The 25,505-nt window shown below is 35.9% G+C and overlaps 2 protein-coding genes across 5 annotated transcripts; one reads left to right on the top strand and one right to left on the bottom strand.

Moving 5' to 3' along the window:
- Positions 1-910: 910 nt before the first annotated feature.
- LOC120111284 (NADPH--cytochrome P450 reductase-like) lies at positions 911-12,101 on the top strand. 3 transcript variants are annotated; one of them, XR_005512401.1, is made up of 19 exons: positions 911-1,493; positions 1,568-1,627; positions 1,754-1,830; positions 1,915-1,972; positions 2,071-2,154; positions 2,265-2,301; positions 7,096-7,165; positions 7,298-7,492; positions 7,594-7,686; positions 8,392-8,620; positions 8,714-8,797; positions 8,877-9,028; positions 9,114-9,210; positions 10,410-10,559; positions 10,648-10,725; positions 10,849-10,971; positions 11,082-11,198; positions 11,603-11,767; positions 11,896-12,101. XR_005512401.1 is itself a non-coding variant. In XM_039127877.1 (18 exons), exons 1-18 carry the CDS (start codon positions 945-947, stop codon positions 11,681-11,683), a joined length of 2,334 nt encoding a protein of 777 aa, XP_038983805.1. In that variant the 5' UTR covers positions 912-944; the 3' UTR covers positions 11,684-12,073. The 3 variants fall into 3 exon arrangements, 1 of the variants encoding a protein (XP_038983805.1); XR_005512400.1 differs by having other exon boundaries at positions 912-1,493; positions 11,603-11,809; XM_039127877.1 differs by having other exon boundaries at positions 912-1,493; positions 11,603-12,073.
- A 499-nt stretch (positions 12,102-12,600) lies between these two features.
- LOC103720419 (probable small nuclear ribonucleoprotein F) lies at positions 12,601-22,496 on the bottom strand. 2 transcript variants are annotated; one of them, XM_039127879.1, is made up of 5 exons: positions 22,392-22,496; positions 14,333-14,420; positions 14,179-14,216; positions 13,999-14,063; positions 12,601-12,929 (listed from the first exon to the last, which is right to left on the bottom strand). In XM_039127879.1, the coding sequence occupies exons 1-5, from the start codon at positions 22,395-22,397 to the stop codon at positions 12,872-12,874; spliced, it is 255 nt and encodes an 84-aa protein (XP_038983807.1). In that variant the 5' UTR covers positions 22,398-22,496; the 3' UTR covers positions 12,601-12,871. The 2 variants fall into 2 exon arrangements, with proteins under 2 accessions (XP_038983807.1, XP_038983806.1); XM_039127878.1 differs by lacking the exon at positions 22,392-22,496 and having other exon boundaries at positions 14,333-14,444.
- Between the last annotated feature and the right edge of the window lie 3,009 nt (positions 22,497-25,505).

Raw genomic sequence — 25,505 nt, forward strand, 5'->3', positions numbered from 1 at the left:
CCTCTAGGAGGTTCATCAACGCCTTCTCCATCTTGAACTTCACTACAATAGAATTTTTTTTTCCTTCTCTGTCTCACTCTCGAATCCCTCCTTATCGATGCCCTTCATGTTGTAGTCGGTCCTATAAATTCCGGCAGGTCTATAACCGTGCCACCCTCCTCCTCTACCAGCCACCACTTCTCTTATCTTCTTCATCTTCTCTATCTTTCTCAATTCCTGCACCACCCCCGGCTTCCTTCTTATGGGTGTTCAAATTCTCACCATCGACGACTTCGATGTTGATCTTTTTGTTCCAAATATGCTCATCTTCATATATATTGAGTGCTCTAATACAACATGTGTTAAAAATATGTTTATACAGATGTTCTTTTCCTACCAACTCCTCCAAATATAAAAATTGGGTCTCATTATAAATCAACTATAGCAACTTAAGTTGCACTGGGATTTGTATTACGGTGACTCCAACCACAAAACTTCAAATGGCTTCTAAAATCAATATAGATCAGAAACCTGTCCTGCTCTACAAATTTGGATAAATGATTGATTTCAAATAGGAAAAGTCAAAATTTGCCTCAAATTTCTCTGGTCTATCAAGATCTGCTGCTGTCCAGTCCAAGCATAAAAAATTTGGAGAACTTGGACTAGAGAGTATCCGCTGTCCCCATCTTTTTAACAGGAGTTCATGCATTGAGTCCATACCGCCACATCGGCGGGGGGGCGGGGGCCATAATCCTCGCGCTGCTTTCACGGACGGATACCGGGCCGATTGGTTTGGCTTTCCCAAGGGCACTCCGGTAAAAACATTCAAAACCTTTCAACGCGGTATCTGCGTCCTGCTCGATCCCCGGGCAGGAGGAGATGATTTGGTGCGCACTCGGTTGGTACGCGCCGCTGGCCCTGCCCTGCTTCCAAACCCATTAAAAAATAAACACCGTCACCCCGCAATGTCCACGCCCTTTCACCAGTCCCACTCCTTCCCTTCCTCCCTCTCACTCTCTCCACCGCCAAACCCCTCGCCCGCTCTCTCCTCTCCTCTCCTCTCCTCTCCTCTCCTCTTCTCTTGTCCCCTCCAAGAATCAAGAAGAGAGAGCGAGAGCGAACGAGGGAGAGAGAGAAGCGATCGGGGGGTGATCGGGATCGATCGATTGCTGGATCTTGGGATGCGGTCCGGGGAGATGAAGTTCTCGGCGTTGGATCTGATGTCGGCCATCCTCACCGGGAAGTACGACGGGAAGGGGGTGCCGCCGGAGGTCCGGGGGATTGCCAGCAACCGGGAGCTGCTGGCGGTGCTCACCACGTCGGTGGCGTTGCTGCTCGGGTGCGCGCTCATGCTGCTCTGGCGGAGATCCGGCGGCAAGAAGGCAACCCCGGCGGTCGAGCTGTCGCGGCCGCTGGGGGTCGGGGAGGAGCCGGAGCAGGAGGTCGATGACGGGAGGAAGAAGATCACCGTCTTCTTTGGTACCCAGACCGGCACCGCGGAAGGGTTCGCCAAGGTTAGGGTTTCGATCCCGCCCCACTTCTTGAACCTATTCCCAAATAATAGTCCTAAAATTCCTGTCTTGACTAGTCTCTGACCGAGGAGGCGAGAGCTCGATATGAGAAGGCTGTCTTCAAAGTTGTTGATCTGGTGCGACCTTTTCCTTTTCTATATTGGATTTTTATGAGATGATTGGAGAATTCCTGGCCGCTTGATTGACTATTTGTGGTTTGATATTGATCCTTGGTCCTTTTTTGTTTGCCCCATTATTGGTAGGATGATTACGCAGCTGATGACGATGAGTACGAGGAGAAGATGAAGAAAGAGACGTTGGCGCTGTTCTTCATGGCAACGTGAGCTGTAATTTGTATGTTATTCTTCCTTTCCCCTACATTAGTTGGTTTTTTTATTAACCAACCATGGTTCGGAAATCACAGTTACGGAGATGGTGAACCAACAGATAATGCTGCTAGATTCTATAAATGGTTTACTGAGGTTAGAGAATATTTTGACTGCCTTTAGTGGAAGTTGTCTTCTCAGTGTTGTATTTTGCCATGGCGTCCTGAGGGCAGTGTCTGCTTGTTTGGTTTTAGGGGAAAGAGAGAGGGGTTTGGCTTCAGAATCTTCAATATGCTGTGTTTGGTCTGGGGAACAGACAGTATGAGCATTTCAACAAGGTTGGGATATAATATAATTATTTGTTTTGCCTGGTACTTTCGATTAGAAACATATTTGTGCTGATACACAATATGTTAAATGTGTTTGTGTTCTTATGGGGAAAATATAGGTCGCAAAGGAGGTGGATGAGATCCTTGCCGATCAAGGTACCTACTTAGTAGCTAGCTCTCTGCTCTTTCATCATATTCCGATGAGGACAATCGATATGAATTACTTTGGTTTGGGTTTTATTGATTTTTTTTGTCTGTGCCCTATTCATACGATTTTAAAGAAACTGATATAATAAGCTCCTGTGTGGTTCCACATTTTTAGAAAGCTGGTACCTAGAGCTCTTTATGGATGCTGTGCTTTCTTATGACACAGGAAAAGCCAATCAGCTATTCTCCTTTCAGATATCCTGATTTATGCTTGAGAAAGTTATGTGCTCGACCCACCCTAAATATTGACTTGGGCAGTCACACATGGCTCTGATGATGCCGTGTTCTTTGTCAAATATGCAGTGACACCTAATACATGACCAACTTGGGAGTAACCTTCCAAACCTCTCAAGAGAGTTAACATGAAACTCTGTTTTGATACAATGGAGAGAAGAGGAAAAAAAAGAAAAGGGATGAAAAGAAAATAACTCTCTCCTATTGTTTGGATGCACAAGAGAGAAGAAGAGAAATTTATTTGAACCATCCTGTTTTAGGGGCAAAAGAGAAATAGAAAAACTTATTTTGGTCTTCTAGTCTCTCTCTAGTCCCTCCACTTTTGGACAGAAAAAATGTGATTTTTGAGAGAAATAACTTCTCTCCTCATTTCTCTTCTACTCTCTCCATTTATCTCAATCCAACAAGGGCGTTCAAAAAAAATCTGCTGCAAGAGGTTGTGGCCTCAACAATTCTGACAGATCTTTCATTTAAATAAAACATGATGCAAATACAAGTATATTACATAGTAGAATCTAATCATGTTTCACTGTCAAACTGGCCCTGAGATGCAGAGATCTAGTTCTTACTACCAAGATAAACAAATCTTATTTCCAGTATAAACATTCTCAATATTTTTACATCTACTTACTTATACGTGGCTTTCTGATGCTGTCCATGATATGTGATCAAGAAGCATAGAATCTGACTAACATGTCTGTATTAATTATTCATTTTGAAGTTGAAAATTTTGATTCAAGTAATAAATCTATCATTTTTTAACAGTCTTTTATGATAGAAATGGAGTAAATGAAACTTTATTGCATGAATTATGGACAATCTTTTACATTTATATGATTCATGATTTTTAAGGGGTCTTGACATGTTGTGAGGAAAATTTGGGGTTTAGAAATTATCACAGCTTGGGTAAATCGTATGTGCGCTTGGATCCAGCCAATCTTGTTTTCAGATATCTAGTGTATGTTCTATAGTGCTTTAGTTAATCCGACGGACAGACTGAGAGTATCCTCTAATTGTATTTGTGCGGTGCAGTGAATGTCATCTGTTGCAATTATCAAGGTTTGAAGGAAAAGAACTTCAACAGAACTAATGAGCCTTTAGACCAAAAGTGACTGAAATTGCCTTTACTTTAATAGTCTAGCTGAGAAACAGAAACATTAGATGCTGTCGCTCAAAGATTTAGGCCCCATTTGGTAAAGCTTTTGGAGGGCAAGAAAGCACTTTTTGGCCTTTCAAAAGTACTTTTGGATGATATAGTGGCATGCGATAAAAAATTAGCAAGCTATTTTGGTTTTGCTAGAAAGCTGAAAAGGTCTACTTGGGAAAAACTTTATTTTGGAGCTTTTCTCCAAAAGTGTCTTCTAACCAATGTCGAAAAGCTGTTTTGATTTTAATAAAATTTTTTGATGACCAAAATGCCCACCAACAAATCTCATGATTACATCTTATATCATATCATATCATAATATATTATTATACTATAAATATAATATAACATAATAATAAATTAAAAATATATTATGTTGTATTATATTATATTGTTATATTATAATAGTATAATCTATAATATCATTATAATAATATTATACTATTATTAATAATAATAATACTAATAGTAACAATACTAATAATAGTAATAGTACTAATAACAGTAATAATACTAATGACAGCAATAATACTAATAATCCTAATAATGGTAACAATACTAATAATAGTAATAGTACTAATCATAGTAATAGTACTAATAATAGTTATAATTCTAAAATAGTAATAATACTAATAATAATAGTTATACTACTAATAATAGTAACAGAACTAATAATAGTAATATAAATAAAAATAGTAATAATACTAAAAATTATAATAATAATAAAAATAGTAATAATATGAATAATAGTAATAGTACTAATAATAATAGTACTAATAATAGGAATAATACTAATAATAGTAATAGTACTAATAATAGTAATAATACTATTAATAATAATATTAATAATCGTAATAATACTAATAATAGTAACAATACTACTAATAATCGTAATACTACTAATAATAGTAATAATATTTATATATATGTGTGTATCCATATCCATATATATATATATATATATAGATATATATCTATATAAATATAAATATGTATATATATACACACACACACACATATATGTCCATATATGTATATATGGACATATATATTATTAATATCATAATTTTATATTATTATTATTATTATTATTATTATAATAGTTATATTATGATAATATACAATATTATTATTATTATAATATCATTTTATACGACTAATAATATAAATGATATTATATTATATGATTATATTATAATAATGTTATATTATTACAAAGTATATATAATAATATTTAATAATAATATAATACAATCTATTATTAGATTAGATTCTAATCCATTATATTATATTATATTGTTGTATTATATTACAATATTATTATATTATATATTATGTTATAATTATAATAATATTATATTGCATTCTAGTAATATTGTTCTATTAATAATACATTACTATATCATATCATATTATGTTATATTATTATGCTGTAGTATTCAATATTATATTACACTATATTATAATAATATTATACAAAATAATAATATTTTAATATATAATATTATATTGTATTATATTCCACTATGCAATACTTGCAATATCCTTTATTGTCATTTCATCATACCAAAAACACTTTCTTATTTTGGTTACCAAATATATGTTAAAGTTTCACAATACTTTACAAATGTGTTACCAAATAGCAAATAACTTTTAATAGAAACTCTACTTCCGAAGGCTTTACTTTCTGAAAATTCTACTTCTAAAAGCTTTACTGCTAATAGCAATCCCAAATAGGGCCTTAGAACTGTTCCCTTTTAGGGGCTTCAGCCGAATCAAGTCATTGAAGCATGTCACGATCTGAAATGAAAATTATCTATCACTTTAAGTTAATTTTGGCATATGTTGTTAATATTTTTTTCATATCTGAAATTTTGATGTCTTCTCATTCAAATAGAATGTCGAAATAGAAAAAGAAATGGAAAAGGTTCGCATCAAGGGAACCATCCCTCCTGAGATCCTTTTCGAGGGGGATCAATCTTCCTAGTTCTCCAAAGGAATAACACTCTTAATTTGAATTCTCTTTATAAACATGTATAGTGTACAGAAATAACTACCTCTTAATAACAACTCATATATAAGAAACACTAAACTAATACCACTAGTACCAAATTCTGATGACTAATTTTAATATAATCACTCCAAATAAAATGAGTACATAAAATTCCACCACCCTTTAAGCAACCATGTCTTCACAATTGGGTTTTTGTGCTTTAGCGGAGGAGGCCAGCCAACCTCCTCATCTTTGTAGGAATTTGATGGGACTTTTCTTCCTTGCCACGTAAGAGTAATGCTTGCTATAATTTGGATTAGCATCTCAATCTTTGATGCCTCCATCTTGCCTCCATAAATGTTGATGACATAGATTGGAGAATCCCTGAAAATGGTATGGTTCATCTTCCTCCTGCTAACAATTTCGATGGCTTTTTAATCATCTTCTTGATGTTTCTCAAGCCTTCATCAAATTGTTGCTGTTCCCCCAGCATGTTCTTCAAGCATTCCCTAATTCCCCAATCTGCTTCAATCGCTTTCTTAACAAGGACTTTGATCTCATTTAAATCATCAAAGATCTCCAGTAAAATACCATGCTGCTCAATCGCTTTCTCTGATACCAATTGATGCATGCCTAATTCAAATAGGAAAAGAAATGGAGAAGGTTCACTTTGAGGGAAACCAAACCTTCTAAAATCCTCATCGAAGGGGATCGATCCTCCTAGTTTTCCAAAAGGACACTCCTAATCTGAATTCTCTTTACATTTATGGTCATACAAACAAACATATGTAGTTTACAAAAATAACCACCTCTTAATAAATGCCCATACATAAGAAACATTAGAATAACTACATATAACTAACCTCTAGTCCCAAACTCTGATAATTAATCTTAATAAAATAACTTCAAATAAAATGAGTACGCAACAAATTTTCTCAGCCAAATTTTCTGAGGTTTGATTATGTAAAATATCCCTGCTATAACATGTAGTTCCTAGGCTCTTATGAATCCAATCAGGATTTTGTAGGAAAAATTTATTAATCACTCGCTTGTGCATTTCTGTTTCTTATTAGTAGTTTGTCATTCTTTTGATTGGTTGCTTTTCATTTTTGGTGGAAGAACAAAAATAAAACAAGTTGACTACACATTGATGCTTCTATTGGTTGGAGCAGTCAACTTCATTTTTTGAAATTTTACCATACGTAGTAAATACTGTTTGAGTACCTCTGTAACTTGGGAGTTAGAGAAGCTTATGTAGATTATCTGATTGCTGGGTCATGCACAATACAATTTACATAAGGTGTTCTTCTGTATGTCTTGTTCCCTTTTCTTCACTTGTTAGTGAAATTAATTTTGTTTGTTACTGCAGGTGGGAAACGCCTAATTCCAATTGGCCTTGGAGATGATGATCAGTGCATTGAGGATGACTTTGCTTCATGGTATGAATAACATTATATTAGCAAGTGTTTGAAAAACGAGGGGCTTCATGCTACCCACATAAAACAAACTTTGCCTCCAAACATAATTGCAAAATATATTCTTGACTAAATCTACTCTATGATTGCTTTCAGGAAGGAGCTGGTGTGGCCGGAGTTGGATCATTTGCTTCGAGATGAAGATGATGCACCTGGTGCATCTACCCATTACACTGCTGCCATACCTGAATACCGGGTTGTGTTCCTTAACAGTGCAAATGCATTACATATGGAGAGGAACTGGAGTCTTGCCAATGGACATGCTGTTCATGACCTTCAACATCCTAGCAGGTATTAGAGAAATGTCGATGTTTATGCCAATATTTTCTACTATCAGGACCTGCTGCATGTGTAGTTAAGAACCTAACATGTGCTAGTTTTCAACTTTGAAGAGCTAATGTGGCTGTGAGGCGGGAGCTACATACACCAGCTTCTGATCGTTCCTGCATTCATCTTGAGTTTGACATTTCTGGAACTGGACTTGCGTAAGTTTCCTCATATTTGCTTCACACATGTATCGAAAGCAATTTCTACCCCTTTCAGTCTGCTTCCTATAGTGCAACTTTTCTTTATCATAAAAATTATTATCTTGATGTGCATCGCATCATCTAATTTTAGCCATACATCTGTACAAGGAATGAGTGCTCAATTCATTTTGCTTTCTAGAATTGCTTCATGGTGCTATATGTTTATCGTCAATTCCTCTGTATGCTTTATGTTTTCTTATATATGAGTTTCTTGCTGTCTAAACAATTAAAATGTTTCAGCATGTTATCTTTTGTTTGATGTGAGTTAATGATTTTATGTTGAACCAGAAATATTTGATGCATAACCACATAGTCTACAATTCTGTTTTCTGAATGTCATATATTACATTTACTCATGTCATCTTATTGGATCCTGTCAATTAATTACTTTTTATATTTTGTTATGGTATTCTTGATGAAAATTTGGAATAATCATTTTATTCTTTTTTAAAACATAATATCTCCTGACAGTTTCCTGCTAGTAAAATATTTATTCTTTTACTTGGATAATCTCGAGTCCTGTCAATTTAAACCTTCTTGTTACAATATAATGCTCCAGAATCCATACTTTTTTTGAATGCTGCTCAAACTTATAGAGTATGCAGAAGCTATCATCATAAGTAGTTGCTCACCTTGGGGAATATCTCATATGTGAAATGTCAGGTATGAAACTGGAGACCATGTTGGTGTTTATTCAGAGAATTGTGTTGAGATTGTGGAGGAGGCTGAAAGACTATTAGGTTATTCATCAGATACATTCTTCTCCCTACATGCAAACAAAGAGGATGGCACGCCATTAAGTAGCAGCTCTCTGCCGCCTCCTTTCCCATCTCCTTGCACTTTGAGAACTGCGCTTGCTCGATATGCTGACCTTCTAAATTCACCAAAGAAGGTCTTTTTATTGTGTATAATTTACATTTTTAGGCTTTCTACTTCAAAACTCTTCAATTGATTCTTTATTTGTGTATGTATAATGTATCTTCAGGCTGCTTTAGTTTCTCTAGCTGCCCATGCTTCTAATCCAAGTGAAGCCGAACGATTAAGATATCTAGCTTCTCCTGCAGGAAAGGTTGGTATTATTTCACAGGAAATTGAATGCTTCTACTGTTATTGTCAAAATTTGGTTGACATGTAACTTTTGGTTTCAGGATGAATATTCTCAATGGATAGTCGCAAGTCAGAGGAGCCTTCTTGAAGTTATGGCTGAATTTTCTTCAGCCAAGCCTCCTCTAGGTGTTTTCTTTGCAGCTATAGCTCCTCGCTTGCAGCCTCGATATTATTCTATATCATCTTCTCCAAGGTGAGCACTATGTCATGATTGTTGTGTTCCATTTATTGTATTGTTTTGCTCATGTTAGTGCTAAATTAGTCATTATGCTATGCAGGATGATACCTTCTAGAATTCATGTCACATGTGCATTAGTGCATGGACCAACACCAACAGGAAGGATTCATAACGGAGTTTGTTCAACCTGGATGAAGGTATCTAACTATTTAACATATAATTATACATGCTTTCAGATTTTGAAATTAACTTAGGTGCCCCTAAAAGTTTTCGATGAATAGAAAGGTCAAAGTTGGACTCTTGATATAACCGGAGCTTCAAATATATTTGCCAACTCGAAATCTAGTTATGGATATTTTAGGTGTATCCTTAGGATCTAACATTCTTTAACCTGCCATGGTGCTCTCCATCTTTAATTACATAATTCTAAAGTTCATTGAGCATGTAGCTTCTTTGTTCTCCCAACCTTTGACTGGTGTACCTCAACTGATTGCTGGCTTCTCTGCTGTTTGTGATGGCCTTTCACAAACATGTCATGATTTGATTCATTTTCACAGGACATCTGCAGTCATCATTGTATTTAGCGATTTATGATTCTTAAATAACACCAACTTATCCCACTCTCTTTACAAAGATAGCGAATATTTACCCTTCATTTGCAAGGAAAAGGGAAACAGCAAGAAAAACAATTATAACTGTGTATTGCTGTTTTTTCTCTCCCATCTGTTCTTGTGAGACACTTAGTTGTGCGAAAGGATCTGGAAAGAACATCAGATCTAGCTCTAAGTAAGAATTCTTGGTGATTGAGGAGTCATAAAGCCAAGTCCAAATAGTTGGGACACGGCTTGGATAGTTTTGGACCTTTTGGTTATTTCTTGCTGTGGCACACTTTTCTTGTCAGTCCAATTTACCACTTTTGATTAAGATACAGTTGAAAGTATTTTTTTAAAAAAGAATGTCTTCCTGAATGTTATCAAAATTAAAACCTTTTCTTCTGTGCTAATTGAAAATATGACATGCAACTGCTTCATACAAGAACTAAACAGCAGGTTAGAATTGTCATAAAAGCTTGGAGTGCATGAGGGTTGGCGAATTATGGTCCTGGCCAACCTCTGGCTTCTTGTTATTTTAATTGTATTCTGTTGCCTGTATTAAGTTTGTCTTTGTTATTTTGGTCTTGTATGATATGATTCTCATTTCATAATTGATTCTAATTGCTTTAGATTGTCTGTCCATTATCTTCCTCCCTTCCTCTCTCCCCCCCTCCCTCTCTGTATGGAAAGATTAGACCAGGAATAATCAATTTAATTCAGAAAATGAAACAGCTACTCTTATGGGTCGATTATCAGATGATGAGATGGCTTGTAGCCTAAACTAGCACTTTGCATTTTTACAGAATTCAGTCCCATTGGAGGAGAGCCAAGAATGTAGCTGGGCTCCTATTTTTGTCAGACAATCAAATTTTAAATTGCCTGCAGATAACTCTGTGCCAATTATCATGATTGGACCTGGCACAGGACTGGCACCCTTTAGGGGTTTCTTGCAGGTTGGTTCCATAACTGATGCTTTCATAGATAGTCTTGGGTTAGATAATGGCCTTACAGTGTCAGCTACCTCCACTTTGGTATCTCCAGGAAAGGTTGGCACTCAAGGAGTCTGGAGCTGCACTTGGCCCTGCTATTCTCTTCTTTGGATGCAGGAACCGTAAAATGGTAATTTGTAATAAATCTAACTTCTACTCAATGTACAATTGGTATTACAGATATCACTTGTGTTGCCTTTTCAAACAACTTCTTACAAATTTCAGCTGGTTTAATTTGACGAGCACCATGCAGGACTTCATTTACGAGGATGAGCTGAACAATTTTGTAAAAGCAGGGGCGTTGTCTGAGCTAATTGTTGCTTTCTCTCGTGAAGGTCCAGCCAAAGAATATGTGCAGCACAAGATGGCTGAGAAGGTTGAACAATAATTCTACTGCTTCTGCTGGTTCTTCATGATGCCTGACACCCCAAAGAGAACTTTTTGCAACTTATTTTGATATCAATCTCTTTTCCGCCTTGTTTTCAGGCTGCAGTTATCTGGGACATCATCATTTCCAAGGGCGGTTATATATATGTTTGTGGTGATGCTAAAGGCATGGCTAGAGATGTCCACCGAGTTCTTCACACCATACTTCAAGAGCAGGTAAGGAAAAAAAAAAAAAAGATCCTGCACTGGTTCAAAACCTGGTAAAAAAAAAAAAAAGATATTGCATTGGTTCAAAACCCATTGGTTTCATTGAACTCTCAATTAGCATGAAAGATTGATGATACAGTCTCTGAAATTGAATTGCTGAAGTCGCTTGCTTTCCTCTTTGAACCTACTGGGCTGGTTCTTGTGATGTTAGCGAACCTGATACACTTGTTTCACTTGATTACCTAAACCACTTGGAGTTCATATGCTCTGCCGATCATAGCTATGTTGACCCGAATATTTCAACTTCTGGGTGGAACAGTGCTCCTTGCCACCCTCTGGTTATGCAATGAAGTAACAATTCTCTGGAAATGATATTCTTTTCTCTAAAGCAGTGCCTTGGAATTGGATTTCAGGGGTCTCTGGATAGCTCTAAGGCTGAGAGCGTGGTGAAGAATCTGCAGATGGAAGGGAGGTACTTGCGTGATGTGTGGTGAGCTTCCCGTGAAACGGCTTCCAGTGGATTGTTTAAAGCTCAAGCACTTGACTGCCGTACACAGGGATTCGAAACAGAGTTTCCAGTGGGTGGCATTTCACTGTGTCCCTATGTCGCAACTTAGGAAGTACATGTTTGTCTTTAATTATGATTTTCCGATCCTCTAACAAGGATTTTGCTGTGTAATATAATATCTCCTCTATTTTTCGGCAGGAATATTCATCGGAGAAGAAATAAGAGTGCACTCACTTTGTAGTTTCTTGATAGAGGCGACCCCTACGGTCGGAATGCGGAAGACTTCTATATCAGCCTTTAGTAATTATGTATAATTCAAACAATGTTGCTATAAGATCATTTTAATAAAGAGATGGTGGTGATGTTGAACTTAAAAGGTCGCAATAGGTGAGGTTAGGTTTGAACTGAGAGAAACCAGGTTCAGGTCCGAAAATATAGTAAAGAAAAACCCAAACCTGCCCCATCCATGGTGGGGTTACACAATCTATTTATTTTATGTAAATTGATATCCATGCATGAATCCGTTTAAATTCACTCATTAACTCTATATACGTATATAGGCACATTCACACATTATATATAGAGAGAGAAGGAATTGCAGAGGTGCGGTGATGGTAAGGGAAGGACGATAATGGAGCTGCGAGATGCAACAAGAACTGCATGCAGACATGCATGACACGTATTACAGAGGACGTAGTGTTAAAAGGTATTACATACGCTACTACTGTTTAGAAATCTAATCAAGGATGTCATCATGAAGAGATTTTTGAAACATAAAGGGGTACCAACCAAGCAAACTATCGTTTTCCTCTTTTTTTCTTCAAGTCTTTTTATTTCCCTGATAAAGTAAATATATACTGCATATCGAGTTAATACCATGAAGCAGGTGCTGCAATTTTGCGATGGTTCAAACCAGGACCTGTTGATTGAAGCATGGGAAAGGAGTGCAGTACGGCTATGCATTTTAGATGAGCATGCCACCATAAAAAAATATCGATACATAATTAAAGCAGCAATCAAGCATGTTTTGATTTCACCCTTTTTCTTTTAATGCACGGACAAAAGTGATGATCCGTTGTGTGCTGAGTTAAAACTACATCCACATCTGCTGCATATCCTGCTTTTTAGACATCTGGGTATCAGCAAAAAGAAAAGTGGCTTCTGGATGTAATTGTCATTCAGCAATTTCTTCATCCTCTGGTACTCCACGGAGGTACAGCACATTGTTGCACCTGGCGTGCAGTACACGAAATGGAGACAAACACGATCATCCCCAAATTACAACAATCAGTCCGTAACTCTGAGTCATATAATCATATGATAAATAAGCATAAAAAAGTCCATACATTAAATTAAGCCTTTATACGTCGTGAATTTTCTTTCAGCACCTTGCAGATTTCATAACCAATGCAGTTGAGGATCTGCTACGATGCTTCTAAAATTTTTTGCATGATAATCTTTCAAATTTCTGCTCTCTATTCATTGTAGAATGGTCCTGATTTCTCTCATGTCAACCAATTATAGCTGGTAGAAAGTCCAAGTACAAGCAGTAAATACCATAATTTGGGCAAAAGACAAGGTGGTAAGTATTGTAATTTTTGCAACTCTCAGGGGTCATAATTGATTGTCGCATGATTTAATTTTCCTAAACAGTCCAGCCCTCAATGGCCGTATGTAGAAGGGTTAATGCTCTCCCACGATTGCCAGCCATTCGTTGAGAGGCCTGGGGGAGCGGACAATCAGCGGCCGCCAGGGGAGGAGGTGGGTGGAGAGAGGGGGCGGTGAGTAGTTGTCACGGCGGAGGGAGGAAGAAAAGAGTGAGGGAGGAGTGGGCGGTGTGCGGTTGCTGGGAGCGAGAGAGAGAGAGAGAGAGATTTGGGTTACATCGGGATTGGAGATACATAGGGAAGAGATACAGGGATTAGCACTGTCCAGATTAAAATAATAATAATAATAATCGGGAACCGGTTGGAAACTAGTTAAGATAACTTTTGATCCATACCCACTAATAACCAATGGGTGGGATGAATATCTACTTTTTAATTAAAAAATATAAAGAAGCACTGTAGCTATCCCCATGAAGTTGTGTTTTCTTTTTTTATTTTTATTTTTCTTCTTAATACATGCATGGAGAAAAGTCTAAAGATATTGGTTCTCTTAAATTGAATACTCGTAGTCTTGACAAATGAAGAATTTAGGAACAATTTTTGGACTACTTGATGTAAATTTTAATCACCAAAGATGTCAACCATCCGAAAGTAAAAATATAGAGCAAATCACATTGGAGTAACAATTGATTACCTTATCAGTATCTCCCCAAGATTTCCTGAGAATTGCCCATCAATGAATTCTTCAGTGTTGGCTAGCTGCAGAGAAGGATGTTACTGTTAAATTAACCTAGTTAATCAAAAGGACTATGTAATAATAGCACACATTGAGATGGCAAAATCCCTAACAGAGAAACTTTATGAAAAGTGATACCTGCAAGTTCATATAGGAATCTACTGAGACAAGATAACCTGAAAAAGGCACAGAGAGAAATTTAGTTATATAAGCATGTTCTTAGAGATAGGTGAATAAAACTTGACACCATGTAATGATGATCTCTTGCACATATAAAACACAAAAAAATTACCTTTGTATTCCATCCCCCACTTCAATTTCACAATTACAGGCTTCCCAGTCAAATTGTTCAAGAAAGGTTTTGGGTTAACTGGAACTGTCTGCAACATCAATAGGGAAACAAGGTTGTTGAAACTTGATAGTGCAACAAGACATTTTACAACAAAAAAAGGCATCTAATCATTAAATATAATGCTTTTCACACAGCAAAAGTAAACAATATTTTGCTAAATGCCCCCCCCCCCCCCCCCCCCCCCCCAAAAAAAAAAAGACACAAACCACACCACAAAAAAAAAAAAAGACATTCTTTTATTAAGGACTCCAGACAGCATGGAAGTACTCTAAATGCGAAGAATGTTGGATTGTCCGAAATGCAGTAGCCAGAAACTTGTACCTAGGATAATGCATGCACTTTTGAACCTTCCTAGAATCTCGAATGCGCAGCCGCTTCCTAAACACTTCCTTACTAAAAGTGTCTCTACAATATCTGCTTGCTCACGCCCACAACTGTTCCTAAGACTGGCAACTAAGGCTTGAAGCCCTAAAGGGAATTCCCTCTCGGTTCATGTTTCATTAAATTGAGCAACCAATGCTAGATGCTTTAGCCATCAACAATTCCAACTTACAGCTTTCCTTACCCCTGCTATCTAGAGGTGTCGGCACTTTGGACATTTGGGCATGGCAAGACAAAATACGCAGCTAGATACTCCACTTTGAAGTGTTCTGTTGATATCAGCAAAAAGTGTTCGACACTTGACAATTTTTTTGGAGTGTCATGCAGAGAATTCTTAATTTGACGCACTGGACACTTTCAATAAAGTGTCCTTAAGCTTTTCTAGACATTTCAAGTGAAGTGCCCTTATGTCTATAATATACAATTATCAAGATTATACGGATACTTTAAGCAAAGTATCATTGCACTTTTAATATAAAGTTATCACAGCTATACTTTAACAAAATGTCATTATATTCTAAACATGAATATATCATGATTAGTCATCATTTTTTAAGTATCTCAACATATCTTAAATGAACCTAAAAAATAAATTAAACAACTTGCACACTCAAGGCTATTACATTAATTTATTTGTTAAATAGCATCTAGAATTCTACATTTCTCTTTTTCTTGAATAAGCATTAAAAGATACAAATACACTATATACATATACTTCTATACATATACATATGCATATACATATATATCTATAAATATTGTGTCCCTGTGCCTAGACTTTTGGAGCTTGCCAAGTGTGTACATAACACTGTTGCTAATGGATAAACACACCACAGCTTGGAGCATCATAGTTTTAAGGTTTAAACCAAAAGCATGTGTTTTGTCTAAAATGTTTTGGTTTTCAGGCCTACAAAAGAGAAACAATAGCAGGCACATGTTCGGCCCCACTTTGAGCTTATACTGAATGAAACCATCTCGATGTTATACAAAGCATGAGATCCAAAGGAAAAAGCTATGCTGTAATGGTACAATTTTAAACTACTTGTTTTTGCCAATTACTACCATAAATCCATTTGAATATTAGCAACTACTAAGTTTTCTATAATCTTTGTCCTAATAATTAGATAAAGGAGATATATATAGATATAGATATATACACATGTAAATACATATACGTACATATACATATGTATGTATGATACAGTAATCTTTTTTTTAGAGCCAGGATGGGAGGAAACCAGGCCAATATGCTTAGTTTTGAAATAAACAGTTAATGCACAATATATACATATATAATTATGAATTCAAGAGAACCAACTGACCAAATACTAAATTCTCTAATATGCCAATCTTAAAGTACACAACTAATACATTACCAATCTGCTTACTCCTTTTATACACAATTGGTACAGCCTATGTCAAAAATTAGACAGATCCCTTGCTTATTTTCCATTCATAAGTCATACATACCTAGATATTGATTTATTTAATATATTTTTATTTATGTGATATCTTCTTTTGATTTAGAATATATTGCTCACAACTGAAGTAAACTTCACAGCATGGATGGGCTAGAAAAAATAGCCAGAAATCATCATAAAATGTCTATACGCTCGCCATTAAATAATAGAAAAGGAAGAAACACCTATATCATAGATGCTAGAGGTTTTGCATGATAAATCAAAGTTGTGAAAGGGATTTCAACATGCTTGCGCTCCATCATGCAGTGGAAAGTGTAAAAACTTTTGTTGTTATCTTTTCAGTATGTCCTCTTTATAACATATATTTTACATCCTAACTTTTGCACCTGCCATAGAGAGAGATTTGTTGATATATTAATGTTGAGTTGGTGAGTCATTAGTTAAAAATAAGACAGGGAGTGGCTGTTTTAAAATGCCGTGCATAAGGCCAAATATACAGCCGCATATGCGTATACAATCCCCTGATGGCACCACATATCCTATATGCGGCTATCATATGCAATCAGGCCATATATAGGTCGAAAAGACCATTTCTTAGCACTTCGACGATACATAAGCAGTAGGATTAATATTGCACAGCTGCATATGCAACCTACCTATCATTGTACAGTCGCATGCATGTCCCTTTTAGCATTGCGTGACCATAGACGTGGCCATTCCTACACAGAGCCATGCAAATAAAGCATGTTCAAGCTACCGGTTGAGTTGGATGTGGGTTTCAAGCAGGCCAATATGTATATATTAACAATATCAATATGTTAATTATGCTACAAATATTGCTACTAAGAAACTACTACGTAGTAATCACTAATTGCTAGATGTCATTATTATTAATGTTGCTACTATTTATAAAAATATTATTATTATCACAAGTATTCACATTATTATTTATTATATACAATCTATATTATTTATTTAAACATTTAAATTACTAACTGCATATGTGCCTGTATATGCAGCCTGCATAACACGTATATGCTATGCGGTCCCATGACTGCCCATATACCACAGCTGAATTTTAAAACATTGGTGAGCGATCAGTGAGATATTTTGGAATTTTACTTGGAATTATGAACAAAATTTTGGAAGATAAGCTTTCAATAATAACCAAAACAAAATACAGTTATATAGTAGAGATGCAGTACAATACTAAACAAAGGTTCTAACAAAACAAATACTAAATATACTAAATATACTAAAACAAAATCTAATTTACCCTCATCTAGCATATATATATATATATATATACATATCTATAAACATATACGTATACATATATACATATACATATATATATTTACATCTATATAAACACACACACATATATATATGATTTATATAAAAGAAAGAGATAAAGTGGGAAAATTCTATAATATATAATCCAACCAGCGTTAACAAACTGAAGGGCTTCTAAAGAGTAGCGTATAATATTGCAAACTCAAGAGAGATAATTGTAAACAAATTATTTTATTTTGAGACATATGGTGGAAATGCCACCATCCATAGTCGAGCTTGGGACCTCTCCTGTAAGGAGAGTGCCAACTCATCTGAAATAAATCTCGTTGGCCTTATAATCAATTTGCCTACAACATTGCATAAATCACAATGCTAGGCAAAAATTAGAATGTTAAGGCGAGCATGTGATAAACATCAAGACCATTCGTATTTGATACATTAGAGAAAGTATAAACATGAAACAAATTGATAAATAAGTGATGCACTTCTGAAAAATAGATCTACAAGGATAAAGAGGGAGATGAAAAAAGAGCCTCTATTTCATTTAAATCAATTAAATCATAATTCTTCTCTAGTCTTGGAAATGGCCTCATCTCCCCATGTACAGTCTATTTGTAGAAGCATGATTGTAGAGCAAATGCAGAAGCAGGGCAAGAATAATAAACCCTTTATAGATCTTGGTTACGGATCTGCTTGGTTGCCCATGACTGGGCATCCAAACTCAGTTGGGCCAGCAGGAACCCATTTCAGGTGTTTGGTTTGCCTGAATTGGAATTGAAGTAGGTTCCAAAAATGGCTTGTGAAAAGAAAAAACGGCCGAAGCCAGTTCAGACCAAGGGTGGCTAAGGCCACTTCCACAAAGCATGGTCCCGCTTAGCCCACTTACACCAAACCAAACAGGCCCTAAAAGTATGTGCTACAAGGACTCTATGATAAACACCAACATATAGGTTCTGAATAATTACATGAATTTAATAAGGAGAGAGGAGTAGCAGTATTAGGAAGCAGGTTTGATAGCAGAAAATTTTCAAGCAGGTGTGATGATCAAGATAAAATATTCCATCTACTAAAGGTAAATTTACTAATTGTAATATAATTAAAGAAAGATCCTAAATTCTATTGATATATTTTGCGTCAAGTTCCTTCCATTCCATGGGATCACTTTTATGTTGGTTTTTCCATAGACCATGAACTCACAATTAAAAGAAAATCAAATTTAAACATCCAAATTTGGTAGTTGCAAAGAATTTATTTCTCCTAATGAAATGAAATGATGCCTTCCAAAGTCTACATGTAAATAAACAACTAAAGTACTATAGCAAAATAGGAAATAAAATTAGTGAAGATCAAGGTATGATCTCATTGCATATCAATCCACCAAGTGAAATATAGCAATAGTAAGTGCTAGCAAAAGCAAGTTGTTTAAATTTTAACCTTAAAAGTGAAAATGTGACATGTCTGGGAGAGTCAAAAAACAGAATCACCTCTTGGAGATTGTAGTTGGGAGGAAAATAGAGAACATGAATAAAAAGAAAAAGGAAAAGGAAAGAAAATAGGAAAAAAAGAAAGCAAATATAGGGAAAAATATAAGGAGAAGAAACATGGTAGAAGGAATAAAAAAAGACTTTTCAAATGATATGAGAAGGGATGAGATGGAGAAGAGGGAAAAAAAAAGAAGAATCCTTTAACAAAGAAGGGGATGAAGAGGAATAAAAAGAAAGAGGAGAAGACAGGAAGCATTTAAGGGGCAAAACTTTCGGGGCCTTTGAGCAGTTGAATAGTTGTCAATGGGATGCCAGAGGGCTATCAGTGGTCAAACAAACTAATAAAGGACCTCTGTTGATGCATTGGCAAATGAATGGGTAGTTAGCCGTATCTCTAGGTCAAGCGAGGGTGGATGGGATGAGGGAAATGATAGCATACCTTATATTATTTTAACTTTTGAAGCACATAACATAAGTTTCTTTTAGTTGCGAAAGTGACCCAAAAAAAGCAAGTGGATTTTTTTTTTTAAAAAAAAGTACTGTAACTTTGAGCTAATGCCGACACAGCCATTGCCTAGGTAATTTGGCCTCTCTAGGCAAATTCACCAAGGTGCCAATTTTGATAACATTGCTAAAAACCTAACATCTTCTAAATTCTTTTTGTCTCTAAAGTTCATGACAATCAACACCATAACTTTTTTTTAAAAAAAAAATGGTAAAAAGCCAAATCAAGGTTCGCCATCTCAGTAGAAGACCCCATACAGTACCATCCTATTACAGTGCCGGTACGCTCAGTACGGGGGTCGGTTCAGCAAACCGAGTGTCGGCATACCCCTCATGTCGCGTACCAGTACAATACGGTCAGTATGCATCGGTACCAATCAATACAGCAAACCTTGAGTCAAACTATTGATTATATCTGGAATTCATGATATGTAAAAATTTTCTTGTCATAGCTACAATATATATTAAACTATAAAGATACATGTTTATCTTAATAATCACCTTTACCTAATTTTGCTCTCATCTTAAGTGATTAAGTCACAATAGATATCCATCAGATTTAAAATGGGGAGTAATTATATATAAAGACTCAAAGTCCATCAACATAGAGAAATATCATAATTTTTATAATCCAATCTTGACCATCCATAAATTAAAATAATAGAATCATATGCATTTTTATATTCTCACGCTTCAGTTTCATAAAATCTAATTGTCTTAAACTACCTTGGACCAAATATACAATTCTCAGAATAATTGCTACATTCTATAATGCCAATAAGCACCAACAACACCAATTATCTGTGATTGTCAAAGGAGGCATACCATGATAACCTATCTAATCTCAACATGGTTTGATGATACAAATCAAAGAATCGCATGTATCTGCATGTAGCTTGATGCATGTATGTGTAACACCAAACAGCTGGTTGAATTGAGGCCAGAAATGGTTGTGCATTAAAAATGCTTTAATCATTTCATGTGACAATTTGAAGCTTTGAATTCCACAAGCCCATCCCAAGCATTAGTGAGAACTAATGAATGGCCTTCTACATTATCATATGTAATTTCTTTGCTTTTGAATGTACTTCTAAAAAATCATATGTTATTTCTCTGCTTTTGTCACTTTCTTGAACACTATCTAGAGAAAAAATAGTTACAAAAGTGTGGATTCAAGGAATGCAGTTATAAAATGTCTAATAAATCATTACTCAAAAAGAATTTGAACTATATTTCTGCGCATATGTTGACCATTTATTCATCAAATCAGAACATCACTTGCATTCACTTCAGTCACATGCAAAGTCAGTCATCGTTTGACCTTTTGACTTTATTAATGTTTTAGCTGTGGCATGCCTTGAAAGAAAATTGATCCTTTATGCATATCTTCCATGGGAATGGAAGGTATAAATATAAGCATAACGTGCATGGCTCATGAACCTTTATGTGTGATGCATATGCCCTACTCCAAATAGCCTCTCCGATGAACCTTAAAGGTGTTACTGAACAGCTGTTCCCTCAAGGCACGATGTCAGACAGACCTCAAAAGGCATTTTAAACAGTTCTTTGCCAGTGGCACTCCAATTTCCTGACAATGCCCATAAGGAAGATTCTCATTAGTTATACTTCCACCCCCTTAACCTTGCAAAAAGGAATATTCTATATATTGTGTATTTCTTCGAAGACATTCTTTGGTTACTCTTATCCATAACTAACCAAATCTCTATCAACCTAACCTTCTAGGGGTAGCAAAAACGAAGCACCATCGTTCAGCAAATTCTACAGCAAAAACTGAAAATGTCCCTAGAATGCCAAAAGGTATTACAAAGAAAAAACCTCCCATGTAGTTTAAATTAAACTGGAATTGCATAAACGGATGGCTAACTGTCATCGGAAAGGCCCATGATAATCAAATCTTAGATCCCATACTTGCACAATCAGAATCATCTAACTTTTTCCCAATGTTCCCACAAAAAAAAAAATGAGGCCATGCTCTAGCCTAGCATACATTGGAACCTAGACAAATTAGCTCTCACCCATTGTTTTATGCTGCATATTGCTAAGACCCATTCCCTCTATGAAAATATCATCAACATACTTTTTGAGTATTCGTTTGGGTCCATACCATCTAATAATGCCAAAGCCACTACTTGAAATCAAACTATGATAACTAAAACAAGGAAATGGGCTGTCTATGGATGATGTTATCTGCAGAGCTCAGTGTTCAATCAAAAACCAAATAATCAATAATTAATAACCAAGCTTAGTGCATTCTTTTTGCCTAGGGTTTAATTTCTAACATGATTAAGGTCAGGATCACATTATCTGCACCTTGCCTGCAGCCAAGAAAACAAGCAAGCACTGCAAAACAATGATCATTCTTATGCAAGAAGAAACATAATTCTGAATCTAACAGATAATCATATAAAAATTTCACGATCTAAACTAGCAGCACAAACACTTATCACATGGCACCTAATATTGCAATAAAAAAGAATAATGCATGTAAAATAGATCTGATTTCACCTGCCAAAATTTCAACAAAAATTCACTTCTTTTCACATCACAATCAAGAACAGTTCGAAATACGCAATACTTATATGCACTGGCTTTCTTTGAGCTCAGGATAGGGAATCTTTAGGCACCGAGTTGGGTGCAGCCCTTGGAGCGAGACAGCGCGGCGTGACATCGTCTTAGGGTTCCAGGGTTTGATATGTAAACCCAAAGACAATTTTTAAATTTTTTCAGCCGGAGGGAGGGGGGGGGGGTTCTTGGAGATGGGATACGCTCGGTTAGGGTTAGGGTTTGTTAGGTATTAGAACCGGGAGAGAGATTTCTCGTAAAAAAACGATGATGTCCAGCGAGAGAGAGAGAGAGAGAGAGAGAGAGAAACGGGGGGGTTGGAAGACTTACCGCCATGGAGACGAGAAGCGAAGCTTGGGAGGAGCCCCCGTGAGAAGCGGAAGCGACGAGAGAAAAACGACAGCACGAATAAAAGGAGTGGGTTGGTTTAGGGCTTTACAGCCTCTTGAGTTTCGACGCAGTAGGGTGGGGGTGGGCCGGGCTGGGCCAAGGAGCGAGCTGGCCTGGATCCGGAGCCATGTACATTTCCTAGTCTAAACAGCTACAGGAAAAAGTCCTATCAGACGTTAGGCCCTCCGGCGGTGCATTTTTAACCGAGCTGCACCCATTCCTACAAAGTATCAGTCAGTCACTTGGTCTTCTCTTGGTTAGTTTGGGAGACGTAGGAGTGGTCAAGCAACTAGGCATGGCCCAAGTATTAATGCAGCATGTATAGTGGACTCGAATACGTGATGTATAGCCTGGGTTGATGTACATCAAAGGCACATTTTGATCAAGATTCTACCTTTCTTGTGGCGTGTCAACTAAGATCCATGCTTAATTAATTGCGTGCCACAACCTGGAAATGGAGCACAAACTCAAAAATCCTACAAATATCAATATCTTACACTATAACTATTTTAGTCTTATTTACTGCCACACATAAGACAAAGCACAAAGAACACAATATCGGCCTGTTTGATATAGGTCATTTTTTTCGGGTTTCTTCTTCTTCTTTTTTTAACAGAAACACGGAATTTAATGAAAAAAATATGTTTGGCTGTCCTATTTTTATTTCTATTTTTAAAAATAATTTATATTATTTCTAGAAAAAGTGAAAACGAATGATTTTCACTTCCAATTTTTTAAAAGTAGATTTTTACCCTTCTCTCAACCCTTCTTCTTTTGCCTAATCTCGCCCTCGGCTTCACCACTCTTGCCAAACCACACCAACTTTTATCGTTTTAATAATAATAATAATTATTATTATTATTATATTAATATAAATATATATTATGCATATTATATAATAATATTATATAAAATAATATAAGTTACAATATATAATATAATAAATAATATGTATTATATAATATATTCTAATATATATTATTGATATATTATTATATATTGTAATATATATTATATATATAAGGTAGAAGGGAGGTGCCGGGATTAGGAGGTTGGGCAAAGAGGATGAGAAATGGGTAAAAATCCACCTTAAAAAAAGTAGAAGTGAAAAATTTTTTACTTCCACTTCTTCTAGAAATAATGAAAATTATATAAAAAAATAAGAAGCTGAAACAAGATAGCTAAACATATTTTCTGCATTGCATTTCATTTTTTTCTAATTTATTTACCTAGGTTTTATGTACTACCTAGCATCCTAGAGTTGAGAGTTATTTACCACGTCTGATAGATATGAAAATGAGGGCAAAAAATATTCTGCACCCCGAACTATCTTTTATTAGAATGATGCACTTGTTAGCTAATAATTTATTGTCTCACAACATGGATCCTTTCTCCCAAAAAATGAAATTGGATAGAGAAATTTAGATGCACAAGTACCACAAACAACATGCATGGAGGACAAAAATGTGCAGTTTGAGGACCAAATCCATTCTCCTCGCTTTCTTTCCATTTTCATATCTTCAATTTGTTTCATGTAACAAGTTAGTCAAAAAAGTTTGCTTGCCACAAGTAATAAACGAATATCAACTAAATATACATCCATAAGATGTAGGATCCATTTTGGCAAGCTTGAATATTTATGGACAGATCAAGCAAGAATACAAGTGTCTGTTGCCCACAAGTGTCAACTAAATCATTCATCTCAAGCAAGATTAAAGAGTTAGATGATGAACTAAGGGTGCACTCAATACATGTGCACCATGCATACCCTAATAATCGTCAAAGGAAGAGTGGATGTGAGATTTGGTCCAAGTTAACTCAGCTTCTGATAATCCATCACTTTATATGATTCGACCATTGCATATAGTCTAAGAGTGGCAATCGGGTCGAATCGGATTAGATACGGATCAGGTAGAATATAAGATAGATCAGAAATCTATCACCTTAACTCTTACCTATTTATAAAACGAGCCAAAAATCTAGATCCAGGCTTGATCATTAATTTTAAACCTAAGCAGATTTATAATAGTTTGAATCAAGTTAAACAGGTTGCATGGTCCTAGTATTTGTGCCCTTAATAATATGTCAATAGGTCAACGATCCATGGATCACATGCATGGGGACTTTAAAGATTTAAGCCACGTACACATTAAACACTTTATACATGCAACCACTAGAAGGTGTCCCATAGAGTTTAGCTTGAGCGCACATCCCTCTTTTTTGCTCTCTCTCCTCTCTATGTATATCTCACACACTCTCTCTCTCCACATGGATTTTTATAGTTTCGAGGCCAACAAGAAATTCTTTTTAATAATAAATCAGCTCTTTATATGTTTTTTTTTTTATATATATTTTCAACCATGAACCATGGGCTGCCTTGACACCACATCTCCCTTTTTTCCCTCCCTTAATCACGTGTATCACCTATCTCCAAGTATGGTGCGAAAGAATAATTAGAGTCGGCAATCTATTTGATTCTACGTCATGGAAGGGTCGCAAGCAAAGAACCATCTACTCATCCACTTGTGTTAGCGTTAGCTCATGGACAAGCAACAACGTATAGCATGAGGAAACATTGTACGGCAAATTCATGCCCTTAGATCTCATCGAATCACTATTTTGGATTACCTTTGATTATATTCAAATTTGTATTAAGATAAGCATTTTCTATTAGAGCCATGTTTTTTCTAAGTGAGACCCCTACATACTATTCTTTGATTAATTCTAAGACTACTTGGAAGAATAACAAGCAATCATATTTTCTCTAATTAATTGAGCAATGCAAATAGTCAGGTCGTATATTCCCTATCTTACTAGACAATTAAATTATCTTTACAGGCCAAACGATTAAACCACATCAGGAATTCCTCCGTCAAAGAAATTTGCTGACGGTTAAGATGTAAAAATCTAATGCATAAAACAATCTCATCAAGAACATTATAGGCTATTATATCTCGCAAGTAATATATATATATATAGTAAGTTCAAAGACGGGGGAGATAGTCGGCAATACCAGCTCGTTCCGCAGATTGTGCGTATACTAACACGAATAAA

This window comes from Phoenix dactylifera, chromosome 7 (genome assembly GCF_009389715.1).
Source record: "Phoenix dactylifera cultivar Barhee BC4 chromosome 7, palm_55x_up_171113_PBpolish2nd_filt_p, whole genome shotgun sequence".
NCBI lineage: Eukaryota > Viridiplantae > Streptophyta > Magnoliopsida > Arecales > Arecaceae > Phoenix > Phoenix dactylifera.

Bases quoted from the DNA above. Each gene is read 5' to 3' on its own strand.
- LOC120111284 (XM_039127877.1), top strand. From the start codon at position 945: ATGTCCACGCCCTTTCACCAGTCCCACTCCTTCCCTTCCTCCCTCTCA. The intron at 1,973-2,070 runs GTTAGAGAATAT...GTTTGGTTTTAG, and splicing joins TCTATAAATGGTTTACTGAG to GGGAAAGAGAGAGGGGTTTG. The intron at 9,029-9,113 runs GTGAGCACTATG...TATGCTATGCAG, and splicing joins TCTATATCATCTTCTCCAAG to GATGATACCTTCTAGAATTC.
- LOC103720419 (XM_039127878.1), bottom strand. From the start codon at position 14,429: ATGTTGCAGACAGTTCCAGTTAACCCAAAACCTTTCTTGAACAATTTG. The intron at 14,217-14,332 runs GTAATTTTTTTG...TGCCTTTTTCAG, and splicing joins GTGGGGGATGGAATACAAAG to GTTATCTTGTCTCAGTAGAT. The intron at 14,064-14,178 runs GTATCACTTTTC...CCTTCTCTGCAG, and splicing joins ATTCCTATATGAACTTGCAG to CTAGCCAACACTGAAGAATT.